Here is a 16489-nt window from a genome sequence, read left to right on the forward strand (position 1 = left end):
TTGAGCTTCTCTTTAATACTGTGGTGCTTAAGATTTCTAAAACCAGTCTTCTAATGCAGGGGTGCGCAAACTTTCCCTGCTGTGCCCCCCTGCCTGCTTCACTCCCTGCTCGCGCCCCCTAACCACCCCCCCACCTTACCTTCTCTTTGGCTCTCCGGCATGAAATGATGCAGCGGGGTTGACGCCGCTTTGCCATTGCGATGCGTCGCCGAAGGTAAGTGAAGTGGCAGAGGCCTCACGCGATCCCCCGGCATTAACTTAAATGCCTTGGGGGAAGAGCGCGGGGCCTCTGCAACCGCCGCGCCCCACCCCCCTGAATAATCTTGCGCCCCCCAGTTTGCACACCGCTGTTCTAATGTTATTGCATTCCATTGTGACCAATGTTGCTCTTCAGCATTTCAGGGGCATAAATGTAGCTTTTCCCCCCTCTTATATACATATGCAGTGCTCACATATTCTACCGTCATATTATATTTTCAATTCTTTGTTTACACTTGATAAGTTAAGTCCTGTAATAAATGTACATTTTCCAAACCTCCTCCAATGCACCAAAGGCATACATTTACACAAACACGTACTGTAGCAACAAGTGACTCTGAAAGGTGCACATTTATTGGAGAAAATGTTAAAATAGAGATTTCACATGGAGATATTTGAAGTGTAAAATGCGTATGGAGCCATTTTATTAAGCTATCTTTTGTAATATGACATCTTTTGGTGCTTTAAGACACCTTATTTCCCATTCAATGGGCTGTAACATGTCTTTCAGAGCTGGGACATGTCGTGAGGCAGAAGACTGCTTCTAAATATGGGCCATAGTGTATGTTTTTGTGGGGCAGCAGATCAACTGCTACAGCAAAATAACAGATATCTAGTACATTTGTTGGAAAATTCATAAGTGCTCTTCTACCATAAGACTCCATGGCATTTTCTAAGGTGCTTAGGATAATGAGCACTCTTAATGTGAGAGCTCAAGAAATGAATGATACCTGCAGCGTAGTCTTCCACTAACGTGTTATTTGATCAAAATATCAATACAACAACGCAAAGCGCTCTTACTGAGAAGATACAGACGTTGTATCACCAATGTGTAACATGACCTGTTGCATACAACTGAGTCGTCACAGTTTACTTGTGTAAAATAAATAGTATTCAAACCACTACAATTTTTTTAATGGCATGTAATGCAGTATTTTATATGTGACACTGTCCACAGAAAATCGAGGTTTGGCCAGTGGAATGTTCCACAATCATTTTTACTTTGTTTTGCTTGTGGAGAACCCATCAGCCGCTGGTAACAAAGGGGTTTAGCAGGATCCGTGTTTTAATGTTGGGCAGCTTTTTTTACTTTGACCTGACTGTGACAAATCCATATTACCCATTGTTTTGTTGTTTGTTTTGAGTTTACAAACCAGGGTTTGTGCAATGGACAGTTTACGCTTAAGTCATACTTTCCCTTATGCTCCATTTGGAAAGAAAAAGGGTTTCTAGATAAATTGAGATGGTGCTTTAGGGGTAAAAAGGAGTTGATATACAGTGTGGATCTTCTCAAATAAAAATCAGTGGTGGGTGCTTGTACTGCACTGGGATTACCAAAATCCCTTTAAGTTACATGTGAGAATTAAAAAAGGAAAGCTGCATCACCACGTATTCAAAATTGGCAAAAGTAATAAAAAGTTTATTACTTGCTGTCACGTTCTGTATGGCACACCTGTGAGCACGTGACTTGCATATGGTACAAATGTTACTACACAGCTAACTAGCTGATGCACTTTCTGCAATGGTCCCTCAAATTAATAATCTCTCCCCTCACTCCGTCCACTATACCGTCTGTCACAAGCAGCACACTTGTGACATTCAACCAGGATTAATAAAGATGGCTAAACTAGCAAACTCGCCTTTCTCCTGCACAAGGTACTTCAAATTAGTTAATATTTATCTCTCTCGAATGCAATAATACCCGCTGCCACCACCCAAGAAATATGCAAATAAAATATGTATCCATCTGCCAGAGTTAAGGTTCCTGTTTATTAAAGAACACACACAAAACTCACACACATCTGTTGTAGCAAAATGTACTTCACTCTATACAAAGCGAGCAAACCGTTAATTCAGAGCACAAAGTATTACTTATTAAAGTTTTGTTTTAATATATTTAAAAATTGCAGTGCTTAGGTTACAGAAAGAGGTTATGACAAGAACATACTTATAATAAATGCAGACCAATTTCTTAAAATAAAAGTGTAATACAGAAACGGAAATCCCTACACAGTACGTTACTATATATCATAGGTTTTTCCCAGAAAGGTCACTGAAGTAGAAGCAAATTCACGTGTTCTGATCCCAAAACGCACCCCTGTTGAATTCTGATTTTCATATTACCATGGTGAAGCTTACAGTATATAGTACTATTTCTTCCCAATTGAAAAAACATAAGCCCACCCCTGTCGTAAATCAGCTACATGGTTGACATTTACGACTTGTAAGAAAAAAATAACCTTTCTTTACGTTTTGAAGTCTAACTCAATATATAAAATACCTAATATCTTAATTTATCTAATACTTAGACACCATCTTCACTGTTGCATCTGTGTTCCTAAAATATATGTCTGCATCTAAAATGTGACTAACATCCAACAGACTAACAGGAGAAACAGATATGTCTTTACACCTCTTACTCATGAAGTGTGTGGTATGATTTTGATTTGTCTAATCGCAACGGTGACAGATATCTATTTGTTGCTCATATGAATTGCTGTCGGGCCCATAATTTCTTATTTAATATAGCCCTCCAACGAAGTGGTGACCTGTTTGTCAAATCTCTCTGGGATGCACAGGGGATATTTCAAGAATATTAAGTATTTCTTGTAGGCTGACAGCCCAGGATCTGGCTATCGTCTGTAGCCTTCCACACTATAAATGTTTCACTTTTAGTGGGTCATCAGTAATTGCCTCTCAAGTAAGCCATCTTTGAGACCAGCTCAGACACAGGAAGGGTCTTAACCTGTCATAAAAATAATTTTTTGTATTTTTAACACAATTTTTAACCAACCCCTGAAGTACCAGATTGATTAAAATACGTAATATCCCCGCCATTGTCATTAAAATTGCATTCAGGGCCGCGGGTAGATTTCCCGGGGCCCAGGACTAGGCGTGGGAAGTGGCAGGCAGCAGCTGGAGAGAGTCGGGAGACGGGGCCCAGCGGCAGCAACCGGAGGCCTGGCAGCTGGGCGCAGAAGTTGGGTTGGGCCCCCCACAGCCTCCGGACCCGGGACACTCGGGCTCTTTCCCCCCTGTCGGCGGCTCTACTTACATTACATAGTATCCAATGTTTCCACACCTCGCTTCGAGCTCTGAGAGAGGGGTCCAATTGTTGGAACTATGTAATATAAATGTAATAAATGTTAGTGTTTTTAAAATTTGAAGTGATGCTGCGTTATTTTTCATTTCTCTTTTCACGAGACAAAAACATTATTAAAATATACAGGTATACTGCTTCTGTTATGGTAAAAAAGCTTGAGAAAAGGACATTTTGTGGCATGGAGACATTGCTCAAATTTTATTGTTTGTATCTTATTATGTGTTAAATTTATCTATATCAATCTATATATTCACTAATTAATAAATAAAAGAAAGGCTTGTTCCATAACACAGAAGATGTTTTGTTTCGTGGAGTGCCCTTGGTTATGTTGTTGTATTTTGTGTGTGCTCATGTTCTCTGATACCTCATGGAATGGTCTGTTCATTTCAGAGTGGATAATCTGTAATGTGTTTCTGAATTTGCTCATTCATTTTATGTCATGCTTTGTAGAGTAATAATGGCTTGTGCCATCAAATATGAGTCACTAAACTTTTCAATCTCTTGCGCAAAATGTTCCTGGCCGTACTGCCACTGACCGGGTCAACATAGAGTTTTGTGCTCTAGATCACAAAATCATTTGTTTTAAGTGGTCATTTTGTTCAGTATTTTTGAGACAGAATTTAAGTGATGTTTTCAAACTGGTTAATTTGTATCTTTGATATAAATAAATACTGTACAAGATTAAAACGAGCTATATTGCTGGCTCTCCGAGCCATATGTCTGGTAGAAATTGACATGATAATCACATTTTGATGTGCGGCTCAACATCGATATGAGCAACCAACAACTAATATAACATAATTAATCTGTTATGAATGTCACCTACACACATTTGACACTCACTGTACCTTTTTAGTTGTTTCCAAGCTTGACATAGCTGCGCTGTATATTATCTTGTTAATTAATAAACAGTTAGAAAATGCACATAAGAAAAACATAACTGCATACTGCATTTCTTTTTTGCGAGTACCTGCATAATACGACTTTTTCCTCCAATGTTTTTTTTAATGTGCTTTCTGCGTCATAAGAAATTTTAATTTTAAAGGTTTTTTTAAGGAAGCAGCTTGTGTATTTGGATACTTACTAGTTGAAGTAAACTTATGGTTATCTATGCTTTTCTTGCAGCTGAAGAAGCAGTTGGGGGACTGTGACTCCATTACTCAGGAAATTGTTGGCAGTGCCCATGTGGAGAATTATGCACTGAAAATGTTCCTATATGCAGACAATGAGGACAGAGCTGGGAGGTTTCATAAGTAAGTATCCCATAAAATACATATACATTGAATACTCCCATTAGCTGTTGATGGATCCTGATGAGTACAACAGATCGTATTGATTTCTATCAGGTCTGGGGTCCTCTAAATAGCTGTTAGTGCAGCAGAAGAGGACCGAAGATGCAAATTCTGTGGGGAAGGTCATGGGACCAGGCAATCACTGGATACAATTGGTGCACTGCTGGAGAGAGAACAGGGCTCAAAAATGAGTGTGCTAGAGCCTGTTTCAGAAGAGGAAGGGGATGTTACTATGTAAATGATTTGCTATAGAAACAAAAAGTGCTTGTTACATTATAATTCTCTAAAAAGTAATTTTTAAAATGCAACAAGTATTTTCTAATAGTACAGAACTAATTTATTAAAAAAAAAAAAACATTGTAGGATATTGATTGGTCTGCTATCTGTACAAAATGTATTATTTGAATGTGCACAGTTTCATCCCTGGTACCATTGTGCTTCACTGGTCCTTGAAATGTAGCAGTGGTGTGTGCTCAAACACTTCCAATAAATGTTATGTCTGTCTAAAAATAGTTTATTTTTAAATGCGCAGTCCCTGTGCTAGATTCTTTTTAATTTCTTTTTCATGGAGAGGAAGTAGGGTGTCCCCAAAACTAAACCGCATTAATTTCACCGCTGCGTACCCCCGGTTCCCGAGAGACATACCTGGATAGGTAGTGCCAGTACTGTCCCTTACAGGGGAAACCAACACAATGGCGGTTTCAATCTCCAGCGCTACTTGGGCCTATAGGAAGCCACAACTTCAGCCGACCTACCGTCTTTACCGGTATGTAACCCGTCTTCATTTACATGTCAAAAAAAGGGTAAGGAGGAGGCAGACCGCACCTTTAATCTCAAGCAAAGGGAATGGCGCCTCTGCACCACTTATTGCCATGTCAGTTTGTGGTTGTAAATTGTACACACCAAAAAAAATGTAAACAATAATCAAATTACCTAATTTTGCCAAAAACATTACTTCATCTCCACTAGAAGGAAGTGACTGGGAGCTAAAAAAGCTTTTCTAATAGCCGTAGTTCTCAATGTAATCATTGTGTAAGTGAATCAGGCAGGTTCAGTCCCCAGAATTTCTAAGATGAAAGCTGGTTTTTTTCCCCCTCCCTATCTACCAAAGAGTTGCACATGATTTTTAAACAACTACAGAACACACATTTGATTGTGGTCAGATTACTGATCACATTACGCTTGCAGCTTGAGAGTCGACTACCACACACTGGCACATTTTTTGCTCTATTTTTCAGCAAATTGTGAATTTATCCCCGGGCGCCAAATTGAAACATTCTGGCCAACGCTTAGCACGTCTGTGCTTGTGCATCGGAGTCTTGTACTTTATACTTCAACACAACCAGCGGCTTAACTGTTTTTAATTACTCTCCTGTGCTTGCCTTCTGTCTGTACAATGCCCAGATATTTATGCGAGCAGTACTGTTTTATAGAACTATGCTTGCAGGTCAAACATCTGGAGCTGGTGAATACCGGAGGAAAGGAAATGGTATACAATATCAATTACCATACATCTTTGTCTAAACAGCTGCTTACCACCACCACATGCGTGTGGTCTCTACATTTTTATTAGGAATTTTCTATTTATTGTTTTTTAATAAAAATCAACACCACAATCCGTGATGACAAAATAATATTGATTTTATGTCTTGTCTGTGTGTCTTTATACCGACTATAGGGATACCTGTAGTGACTTTTACAAGTCTGTTATATATGAAGATAAGAGAATAAAACAAAAAGTTACAACTGCAAAAATTAAGGGATGAGGAATATTTGCATATACAAAGATGTAGCTTTAGTTGTTTCCCCCCAAACATTCTTTTTAACACAAATACATACGGTGGTGTGTGTATTTAGCAGGAGTGAGTATTATGGTATGGTTGTGCTATTTTGTTAGACGTAACAATCTCTCCAATTAAAGGAGCAGTAGCTTTTATAAAACAATGTGTTTCCCCTCGAGTTTGAAGCAAGGGGTCTTCGGAGTTGACCCGCGTTAATTTCAGCTATGGCGTCCCCCTGCTACCTGAGATACTTGTAAAGGTGCTTCCGGTATCTCTGTTAAGTTTAATGCTCCCGTGTCACGCAGACCAATAGTAAGCCGTGAGGCATGATGTCACGGGACCATTAAACCGCCATATTGGGTGCCCAGCCGGAGCTGCGACCGGGAGCACCTTCTCGGGTAAGTACTGTATCTCATGAAGCAGGGGGTGCCCTAAGCTGAAATTAACATGGTTCAACTCAGAAGAACCCTTGCTTCCCACCTAGTAAAAAAAAGCTCCTTTAACAGAGAACAGCTGCAAGGTTTTGTAATGTTGTTATTTGACACCTGTTAGGTTACGTTCAATCTGTGCAGAATTTTGGTACAGGGATACGGTGGCAGGGCAACAGTTTCACATGCTTGGTGGTCAAGCCCTGCAATGGAGGAATGCTGCTTATAACCATATTGACTTTCTAATTAGGGTGACCAGATGTCCTGGTTTAGCCGGGACGGTCCCGGTTTTTAGGACTCTGCCCTGACTTTTTGGGGTGCTGTCCCGGTTTTTCAATCCCCTTGGCTGCACATGTGTGATCAACACTTGCCAGCTGCTTGTGCGCACCCGCGGTCGGCAAACGCTCTTTGCACGTGCGTGACATTTATCCCGTTTTTTGCCGAGACAAATATGGGCACCCTTTTTCTAATAGGTATGTCTCCGATGTGCACTTTATTGCTTGAGCGTCGCGGTTTGGGGCTTATATGCTCTCGAACATAAACAAGTTACACATTCAGTTTTCTGTATTGCAGCAACGAGAATGACTCCTGTCATAGACTAAAGTTTGGGAGTCTATAACCATGCAGAAATATTACCCAAAACCCCTTATCGATTTTCTTTCCATTCAATTTATTATATTATATAGCCTAGTATAAAATATACTAGGTTGAAGAAACCAAAGTACAGAGGCAATGTAATAACAAAAACATTTTTTAAGTAACTCGAGATACGGTAAACAATTAATCACTACGCTAGTTAATGTGTTGCTGGTAAGTCAGGGCAAAAACAACTATTTCTGATTGTGCAGAATTTCTTTGGAATTTTCAAGAGTTATTGTGGAATTTTCTCTTTGATATTTGCAGATTTTCACAATATATTGGTGGATTTATTGATTTGCTACAAATGGAAATAATGAAGTACATAAAAACCTTTAACTTGAAATCCAGAAGGATTTTTTTTTTTTCAATGCATAAAAAATTCAAAACATCCAAAGTTCGAAATTCTGTTAGTGAAATTATTTCCAACTGTGCAGACGTCTATATGCAAAGCAACAGGGTCAGACACCTGTCACGTTTAATGAAATGTTTTGTGTTTTTCCTTTCAGAAATATGATCAAGTCTTTCTATACAGCTAGTCTTCTGCTCGACGCAATGACAGTGTTTGGAGAGCTCACCGACGAGGTAAACCGCGTAATGTTCATTTGGGGGGGGGAGGGGTGGAGGGGCAAAAGACGATGGCCAATTCCCTATTTAGTGTAAGAGGAGAAATAAAAGGTGAAGGCATCTTACTGTGTACGTTTTGAGTTGGTCACACTGTGCCAATGACGACACAATTGTAAAACACTAAAGAGAAACCTATACAGGCATACCCCGGTTTAAGGACACTCACTTTAAGTACACTCGCGAGTAAGTACATATCGCTCAATAGGCAAACGGCATCTCACGCATACGCCTGTCAGCATGTCCTGAACAGCAATATCGGCTCCCTACCTGTACCGAAGCTGTGCGCAAGCGGGGAGACGTTACACGTGTTATTTACATCAGTTATGCATGTATATGACGATTGCAGTACAGTACATGCATCGATAAGTGGGGAAAGGTAGTGCTTCATTTTAAGTACATTTTCGCTTTACATACATGCTCCGGTCCCATTGCGTACGTTAATGCGGGGTATGCCTGTACACCCTTTTATTTAAAAAAAAAAAAAAAAATGTTTTTGTTTCTGGTTTGTCACAAATTGTATAAACTGTTTTATGATTGTGGATTAAAATGCTCTGACTCACTAGAAATATTTGGCGACACTTAACACAATTCTTGGTAGTGTTACATAACCTTACAGCCCTATACTGTATTGCAGGGGTGCGCAAAATTTTTGGCGTGTGTCCCCCTGCCTGGGAGCCCAAGTGTTCGCACTCCCCCTCGGTTAGATCCTGGCGTCAAATGATGTCGCGGGTCATGTGACACTGCAGCGTTATTTGCCGCGCGTTGTCATGGTGACGCGTTACCAAAGACCCGGCTTGCAGCAGGTAAGGGAGTTAGAGGCCTCACGCCTCCCCTGGCATTTAATTTAAATGCCTTGGGGAAGGGCGTGGGGCCTCTAACCGTCGCGCCCCTATCCCCCCCCCCCAGTTTGCGCACCACTGCTGTATAGTACAGTGTTTTTCAACAAGGGGTTTCTAGGAACCCTTGGGTTCCCATCAATCCCGAAAGGGTTCCCTGCAATTTTCTGGTCATTTGAAAATTGTATCAAATACAGAAGAGTTTTCAATGCATCTGTTACCAGAAACACTATTAGAGAAGGTTTGGGTTTCTTACAATGCATTGGATCTCAGACTCTATTAGAGAGGGTTGGGTTTCCTTACAATTATAATGCATCTGATCTCCAAAGTGCTATTAGAGAGGGTTGGGGTCCACAGAATATAAAAATATAATTATAGGGATCCTTATCCAAAAATGTTTTAAAAACCACTGGTACCTATAGATATGTGCCATGCACCAAGGTTATTAATTAAACAGGTTAGGTACACAAGAATGAAAGCAATTTAGGTTCAGCAGTATACGTGACAGAAAGTTAGTTCCAGCAATATGCTTGCTCTCTGTAGATTGACGTTTTCAAGAGATCCCCTACCAGAAAGTGCAAAACATCTTGTAAATAAGCTTATAATAAGCTTACTTTTGATTGAAGCTCTGTATAAGCGTTCTCTGGCACTGTACAGGATTGGGAAGTTTTGTTTAAATCACTGAGGGCCTGCAAATATTGGACTCGTTTAAAATAAATGTTCATATAAAATAGAAACTTACTGGATTCTTTTGCAATAAAGGATCTGATCCGAATGAGAGTAAAAATAAAAGCAATTTGTTAAAAAAAAACAAAAAAAAAAATAGAATGGGGTTGAGAAGTTATATCAATAAAAATCCATTAGATTTTGAGACCTGAAATGCCTCTATCTATTTTTTTTTAATTTTGCATTTTTTTTAAATATCATATAAAGGGCTTCTTTTCTCTCAAACTACAACTGCGTTTAGTCACGGCACAATTATCTGCTGAGCAACCTTCTGCTTTGAATGGAAATCTCAAAACATTAACACCCATTAAATGACACGGATTAGTTACATGTAATTTTTTTTAATAAGTTGATATTATAATATGAACCGATTATATAGAGGATTCTTTGCACAAGTTTATGTATGGCTTAGTTTTTTTCACTTGTATGGTCCTTCTTAATAATGAGGACAGACAGTTTCACTAATAAATTTCACATCAGGGACATTACGAGTCCTGTGTTATGCAGTCCATGTGTTTTGCTCTGTCCTGTCGCTTCGTATGGTCTGCTTTCAAGCTGGCAATGACCTGTGGACAATGGTCCATTGAGTTGCCTGTATCCTCAAAAGGACATTTATGGTAGCTTCAAGCTGGTTGGACGGGCAGAGTTACATACGAGTCTAGTTACAAGGACTTTGCTCACATTGTAAAACAAGGCAAAACAATGAGGCTTCTGATGTCCGTTTTGGATAAATTACCCTTTTGATGACTTTGTCAGTGATGACGAGCTCAGAAGTAAGGTCCTGCAGGGAAAATAAACTTTTAACACAAAATATCACTTTTTTCAGCTGTGGATTCATACAGTAAGTTGCTATTATTAGGCCTTCTTCCTCAAATAGGCAATGTGGTGAAATAATATATCGGTGTGGGGTGCAATAAGGAAAGGCTTCTTTGAGTAGCACCAGGGCCGCAGACAGCTTTCCCGGGGCCCAGGACTAAAGTTTCCACCGGGGCTCCCCACCCACGTGCTGATGGCCTTGCGAGAACACACCCCTCCCCCCCCTTTGTTTCTCTTACACTCCCCTCTTCTAACGCACATCCTCGCTCTCTCTCCCCCCTCCATCATCCTTTCTTTCCCCCCCCCCTCTGTCTCATTCTCCCCTTCTCCCTCTTACAGCCCTCTCTCAAACTTCTCGCTCCTCCTGTATTTCTCTACCACTCAATAGCCACCCTCCCCAAATACACACACACACACACACACACACACACACACACACACACACACACACACACACACACACACACACACACACACACACACACACACACACACACACACACACACACACACACACACACACAATAAACCCCCTCCCAAATAGACACACACACACAATACACCCCCTCCCAAATACAGACACACACACGATAAACCCCCTCCCAAATACACACACACACACGATAAACCCCCTCCCAAATACACACACACACAATAACCCTTGAGAGCTCTTGACATTTTGTATCACTGAAATATCTCAGACAAGGTGGTCTATCGTAGCGAAGAAATTCAAAGCTTCAAACTGTTTAAATTCTTTAAAAAACAGATCTTCTCAGAAACCCCTATCAAAAAAAATGATTTGTGTATAGATTGTGCTGTATTGGGGACAGTGCTAGAATATGGGTTATGAGGGATTCTATGTTTTTTTACTCCACATTTCCTATTTAAAAGCTGGATTATTTGTTGTATTTTAGTTATAAATTTGGTCTCGGGTCACATTTATTTAAACATCTCAACATTTCGGCTCACTCTGGGACCTCTGTCAAGACGTCTTGAGAGAGGTCCCAGAGTGAGCTGAAAAGTTGAGATGTTTAAATAAATGTGATATTTTCTCTCTAAGACCTTGTGTGCCTGCTTCCTATTACCCCTTTATACTTCCCTGCACTGCAGTCTGCACTGAGGCAGTTAATTTAACTTTCGTGCGTAGTAAGCAGCACATAGGATTGTTACAGACACAGTCCCTGCTCAGATGAGCTTACAATCTATGTTTTTGGTGCCCAAGGTGCAGGGAGATAAAGTAACTTGCCCAAGATCACAAGGAGCTGACACCGGGAATTGAACCAGGTCCCCCCCGCTTCAAATTGTATCATTGTTTAAAATTCAGTGTCGTTCCTCACTGAGCTTCTTCTCCTTATTATTATTATTATTATTTATATATATTATATAATAATATTATTTATGTATAATACATTTTATAAAGGGTAATAAAGATTCCTAATGCTTTTTAACATTTTTCTAATTTCCTTGTTTTGTTAAAACTACATGGGTGAGAAAAAGCAATTGAAACCCTGTTGAGAGGGGAAGAACATCTCTATTAAAATCTATTTAGTACTGGCCTACTGAGTACAACAACTCGCTTTCTCCAGACCTTTGACCTTGGCCATTTCCTAGCACGTCTCACATTTCTGACATGTGGTTTTCATTTGATCTTTCTATGTCATATCTGTCTCTGAATTGCTGTTTGGTTGTAAAACCATTATTTTAACAGAATTTGTCTACTAAAACAATTCCATCTCGGGTTAGGAACTACAATATTTTATTTAACAAAATAAGCAATATTTTATTATAAAAGCAGATGACTTTATGAAACAGATAATGTTACCTTTGATATTACAGGGAAAAGGGAGACCAAAAAGCGCACCAGCACAAATGGAGCAGGAAGAACCCAGGACAAAAAAATGATTAAAAGGGCACTTTAATGTGGCAAAAGACCCATCTAATGCATTTCGAACGTCGCAGCGTTCTTTTTCAAGGAAAAAGAACGCTGCGACGTTCGAAATGCATTGGATGGGTCTTTTGCCACATTAAAGTGCCCTTTTAATCATTTTTTTGTCCTGGGTTCTTCCTGCTCCATTTGTGCTGGTGCGCTTTTTGGTCTCCCTTTTCCCTGTATTGCATTGAGTAGCTGCACAGCCTGCCTGCCTGCCCTACCAGGATGTGAGTACTTGTATATTTTTCAGGGGAACCTGCCAATGAGACTGATGGTGAGTGGGTTGCACCACACACCACCTGTCTTCAGGAGGATAGTACCCATTATATGACACAATAGGTACTATATCAATTGTTAGTACCCTGGTACAGTGGTCTGACTTATTATCATTTTGAGATATACCTGCATTTGAGCGCTTCAGCTATTTTCCATACCTTTGATATTAAGCTAAATGACTGCCGGTTAATATTTTTATTCTAAAAGTGGTTTCCTGTATTGATTTATTTAGCTGAAATCTTCAGAGCAATTCCATTATCTATTGTCTGCCATTGGTTTATTCATACTCACAAGTAATTCTACTTTATACTATTTTAGTTTAGTATGTAACCAGCATCATAACCCACAAGGAATCCATATTACCTTAGATTCCTGTCAAACAGAAGCATATTATTCCTAAAACCAAAATGTTTTGATAAAGCAGCTTTGCCGCAGGCACAACCTTTTTGGCAGCAGCCAAGAGATAATAGAATCAATGATACATCAGAAGTGTATATTATTTTATTATGGTAGCTGTACATTTGTCTTGGCCATGCTTCACAACTGAATTGGCCTCTCATGGCTTAAAGAGCTTTACAGTGATGTTTTTCTACGGGGATAACACGAGTTAGGATTAAAGAGTCATTGCAGGTTTGTGCCACAAAAAAGTGAAACTATACCTTTTTATAACTACAGAAATATTTTCTTTTCCCGTTTTGATTGGGAGAATTAGTCAATTTAAACCCCCCCCTTTGAAAGGCGCAGCCGCAAAGAACCTTCTATTAACTTTTAATCCTTCATTTTCTTGGGCGAAATATTCCAGGACCCCATGGCCACTTTTTGGTATGGTGAGCAGCGGGTTAGTGCACATTCAATAATGCCTCCACTTCCATTCAAGTGACCGGGGGGTTCATGTGTTATCAACTGCATCACCCCTCTCACCATATTAGAGAGACCATAAACAGACTTCAGTGTTATATCTCAAACTTTTAAGACGTACAATGTACCTGTGGCTTGTGCCCGTGTCTATTTAGGGGACTTGAAATGTTATGCAAGTCATGGATTCTTCTACTTCTGTCGCTAGTGGAATGTAGATTGAATTTCAGAGGACAGAATCCCTATATATATGCACTCTGTACTGAGATATAAATATTGGTATAAGTAATGAATACTTTTAATTCAATTTAAAATTAAAAATAAATAATGATTGGTGGGGACAGAAAATGGCCAATCATGTGGACATGGACAATGACAAACATAAAGAAATATAACAAGTTTAGAGCTGTATTATACTCGGCTGCAGATGCAGCGGCCGTTATTCGAACAAATCTCGAAATGGAATTTCGTGATATACCCGAGATTCTCACGGGTTGCGCCGCGGCAGACTAATGGCCCCCCGGAGTAACACAGCAGGGGTCCCTGCAGTGTAAAACCTACGGGGTCTGCCTTTATGTAATAGACACGCAGTAAGAGGCTGAATCAGTCACTCTAACTGCGCGCCTCTCACAGGCAATCGCAGGGTTTTTATTAAAATTCTAACATTACAGTAATGTAGCAGGGGGTCTCCAGAGCTGAACCGCATTGGTTTCAGGTCTGGGGACCCCCTACTTCCGAGATACAGGCCCCGTTATGGGGTGCCGGTATCCCTATGTTAAAATCCTGTGGGTCACATGACCGTGGGATCTAAACAAAGCAGAGGGATACCGGCACCCCATACTGGGGGGGCCTGTATCTCGGGAAGTAAGGGGTCCCTAGGCTGAATTCAGCTTTGTTCAACTCGTGACCCCCTGCTCCACTATGTGACTCGCTTCGGATGACGAGGTATACAGCGCTTGATATGTTTGAATAACGGCCGCTGCATCTGTAGCTGGCATCACAAAATAAAGGGGAAGCCCAGCTAGCTACCCCTAAAACTGTGTAAACTGGCTGGCTAAACAATGTGTATTTCAGCCAAATGTATTTAATGTCTAGAGTGAGAATGTAAAATAACGTACATGTAAATATATTGTCAGTAAAGCACTTCACTATTAGCAATTCCCCCATTTTAGTGAACCAGCATTGTTCTGTGATACAATTTGGGTGTCAGCCCTGTAAAGTGTAAATTGTGTTAAGTGATTGTAAGTATAATTTCTATGGATGGAGAGTCAGCAATTCACTTAACCGAGCTGTTCCTTAGAAATGATCGGGACAAAGGTGGGGGACGGCTGAGGTGTCAAGACTTGGGCTGCGCTTATAGTGCTGGCTATGGCAACTGCAACGTCGCGCAGCACCGTAGCAAGTACAGATGCAGCCACCAGTATTAGAACACTTACCTGGGAGATTCTGGGGCAGTCTTACAGTAAATGCCTCAATTTCTGTGAGATTCTTAATGGCCCATCGGATTAACACAGCAGGGGTCCCTGCAGTCCCATTCAAACTGAATGTGACTGCAGGGGACCCCCCGCTGTGTTAATCTGATGGGCCATTAAGAATCTCACAGAAATGTTGGGGAAATGTTGCAGCATTTACTGTGAGATTGCCCCAGAATTTCACAGACAAGAGTTCTACTACTGGTGGCTGCATCTTTACATGCAGTCCGTCGTGGGTGCGACCTCGTCGGCGCTTCAGAGCGACGGAGCGGTTGCGATCGCCGGTAGCCAAAGGATTTTTGCTTTTTTTGGCGATCGCCACGTGACGTCAGCGGCACGTGAATGGTTCATCCAATGAGGGTGAACCGCTCGTGGCCACGACCACCTGTCGCCCTCTCTTGTCTCCTGCACTATCAGCAGGAATCGCATTTACAACGGCGACGGCTGATGTCATGTGGTGAGTGGTGAAAGGCAGCCGATCAGATCTGGGAATAGGGCTCTCAGCGGAGTAGAGCCCATTGTATTCCACAGACTCTGAATCGCCTACCCAGCGTTAGGTAAGAGGACTGGCTAATGGAATCAGTTGCCGGGTCTGAGCCCTGCAGGCGCTGTTTGAATTTCCCACTCTCCAAGCTGTCTCATCCTCATGGGGGCGTTCTTGAGTACCTAAGCCCACCCCCCTCCTATGATTCGCGCAGCCGGGCGAGCCTCCGTTGATCCCTCGTCTGGGATTGGCTGTTGCTGGCTGGTTCACGCTGTGATTGGCTGCCGGCTCCTCTCAATGTTAAAGATGGCTGATGGCAGCTATCTAAGGAGCCGGCTTGTCACAGCGCAGGGAGATGAGAAATCAGAGAGACTTGTGGAGCTTCGTGTTAGTGGGATTCTGAGAGAGATCCTATGTGCTTGACAGACCTACAACTGTCGGCAGATTCAAAGTTGCTATTGAACAAATAGCCCTTTGAATTCCTGGAGAAGAAGCAGACAGGGTAAACCTACTGAAGCAGGTACCTATACCTAGTCGAGGCTAGAGACTTCCCACAGATCCCCAGTGGGCGAGTATGTCATTTCTGTGTATTTTTTCTATCTGGTGGTTCTGCCAGAATAAACTCTGTTTATTCAATTACTTTGTCCTGTGCTTGGTGATACTGATCTCGGAAGGTTTTTTGTGTTAAAGGTACTGGTTTCCCGTGACAAATGTAACTAGCATAAATTGCAGCGTTAAGAAGTCCGTAGGGGGTCCACTTGTTAAACAGCTAGAAATATGGCAGGGGCGTGCGGCAATATGTATTTTCCCTGTTTAAAGGTAACGCAGTGTGGTGACCCTGTAAAAGTCAGTTGGATCAGTGTTTTACGTTTAATAATTAGTATATCAGAGCATAAGTGTACTGATTCATCATCAGAACTGTAACCGTCAAAAAAAGATATATATTACGGTCAAGGCGATAAGGTAAAT

General features: G+C 41.0%; 1 protein-coding gene across 2 annotated transcripts in view; it reads left to right on the plus strand.

The window, feature by feature from the left end:
- The first annotated feature begins 4456 nt into the window (after positions 1-4456).
- VTA1 (vesicle trafficking 1) overlaps positions 4457-16489 on the plus strand; it is a 76772-nt gene continuing 64739 nt past the window's right edge. For both annotated transcript variants that reach the window (XM_075597106.1, XM_075597107.1), the window contains exons 1-2: positions 4457-4614; positions 8008-8083. In XM_075597106.1, coding sequence (XP_075453221.1) covers positions 4472-4614; positions 8008-8083 — 219 coding nt within the window. In that variant the 5' untranslated portion in view covers positions 4457-4471. The remainder of the gene's footprint in view (positions 4615-8007; positions 8084-16489) is intronic.

This window comes from Ascaphus truei, chromosome 4, assembly GCF_040206685.1.
Source record: "Ascaphus truei isolate aAscTru1 chromosome 4, aAscTru1.hap1, whole genome shotgun sequence".
Taxonomy (NCBI): Eukaryota; Metazoa; Chordata; class Amphibia; order Anura; family Ascaphidae; genus Ascaphus; species Ascaphus truei.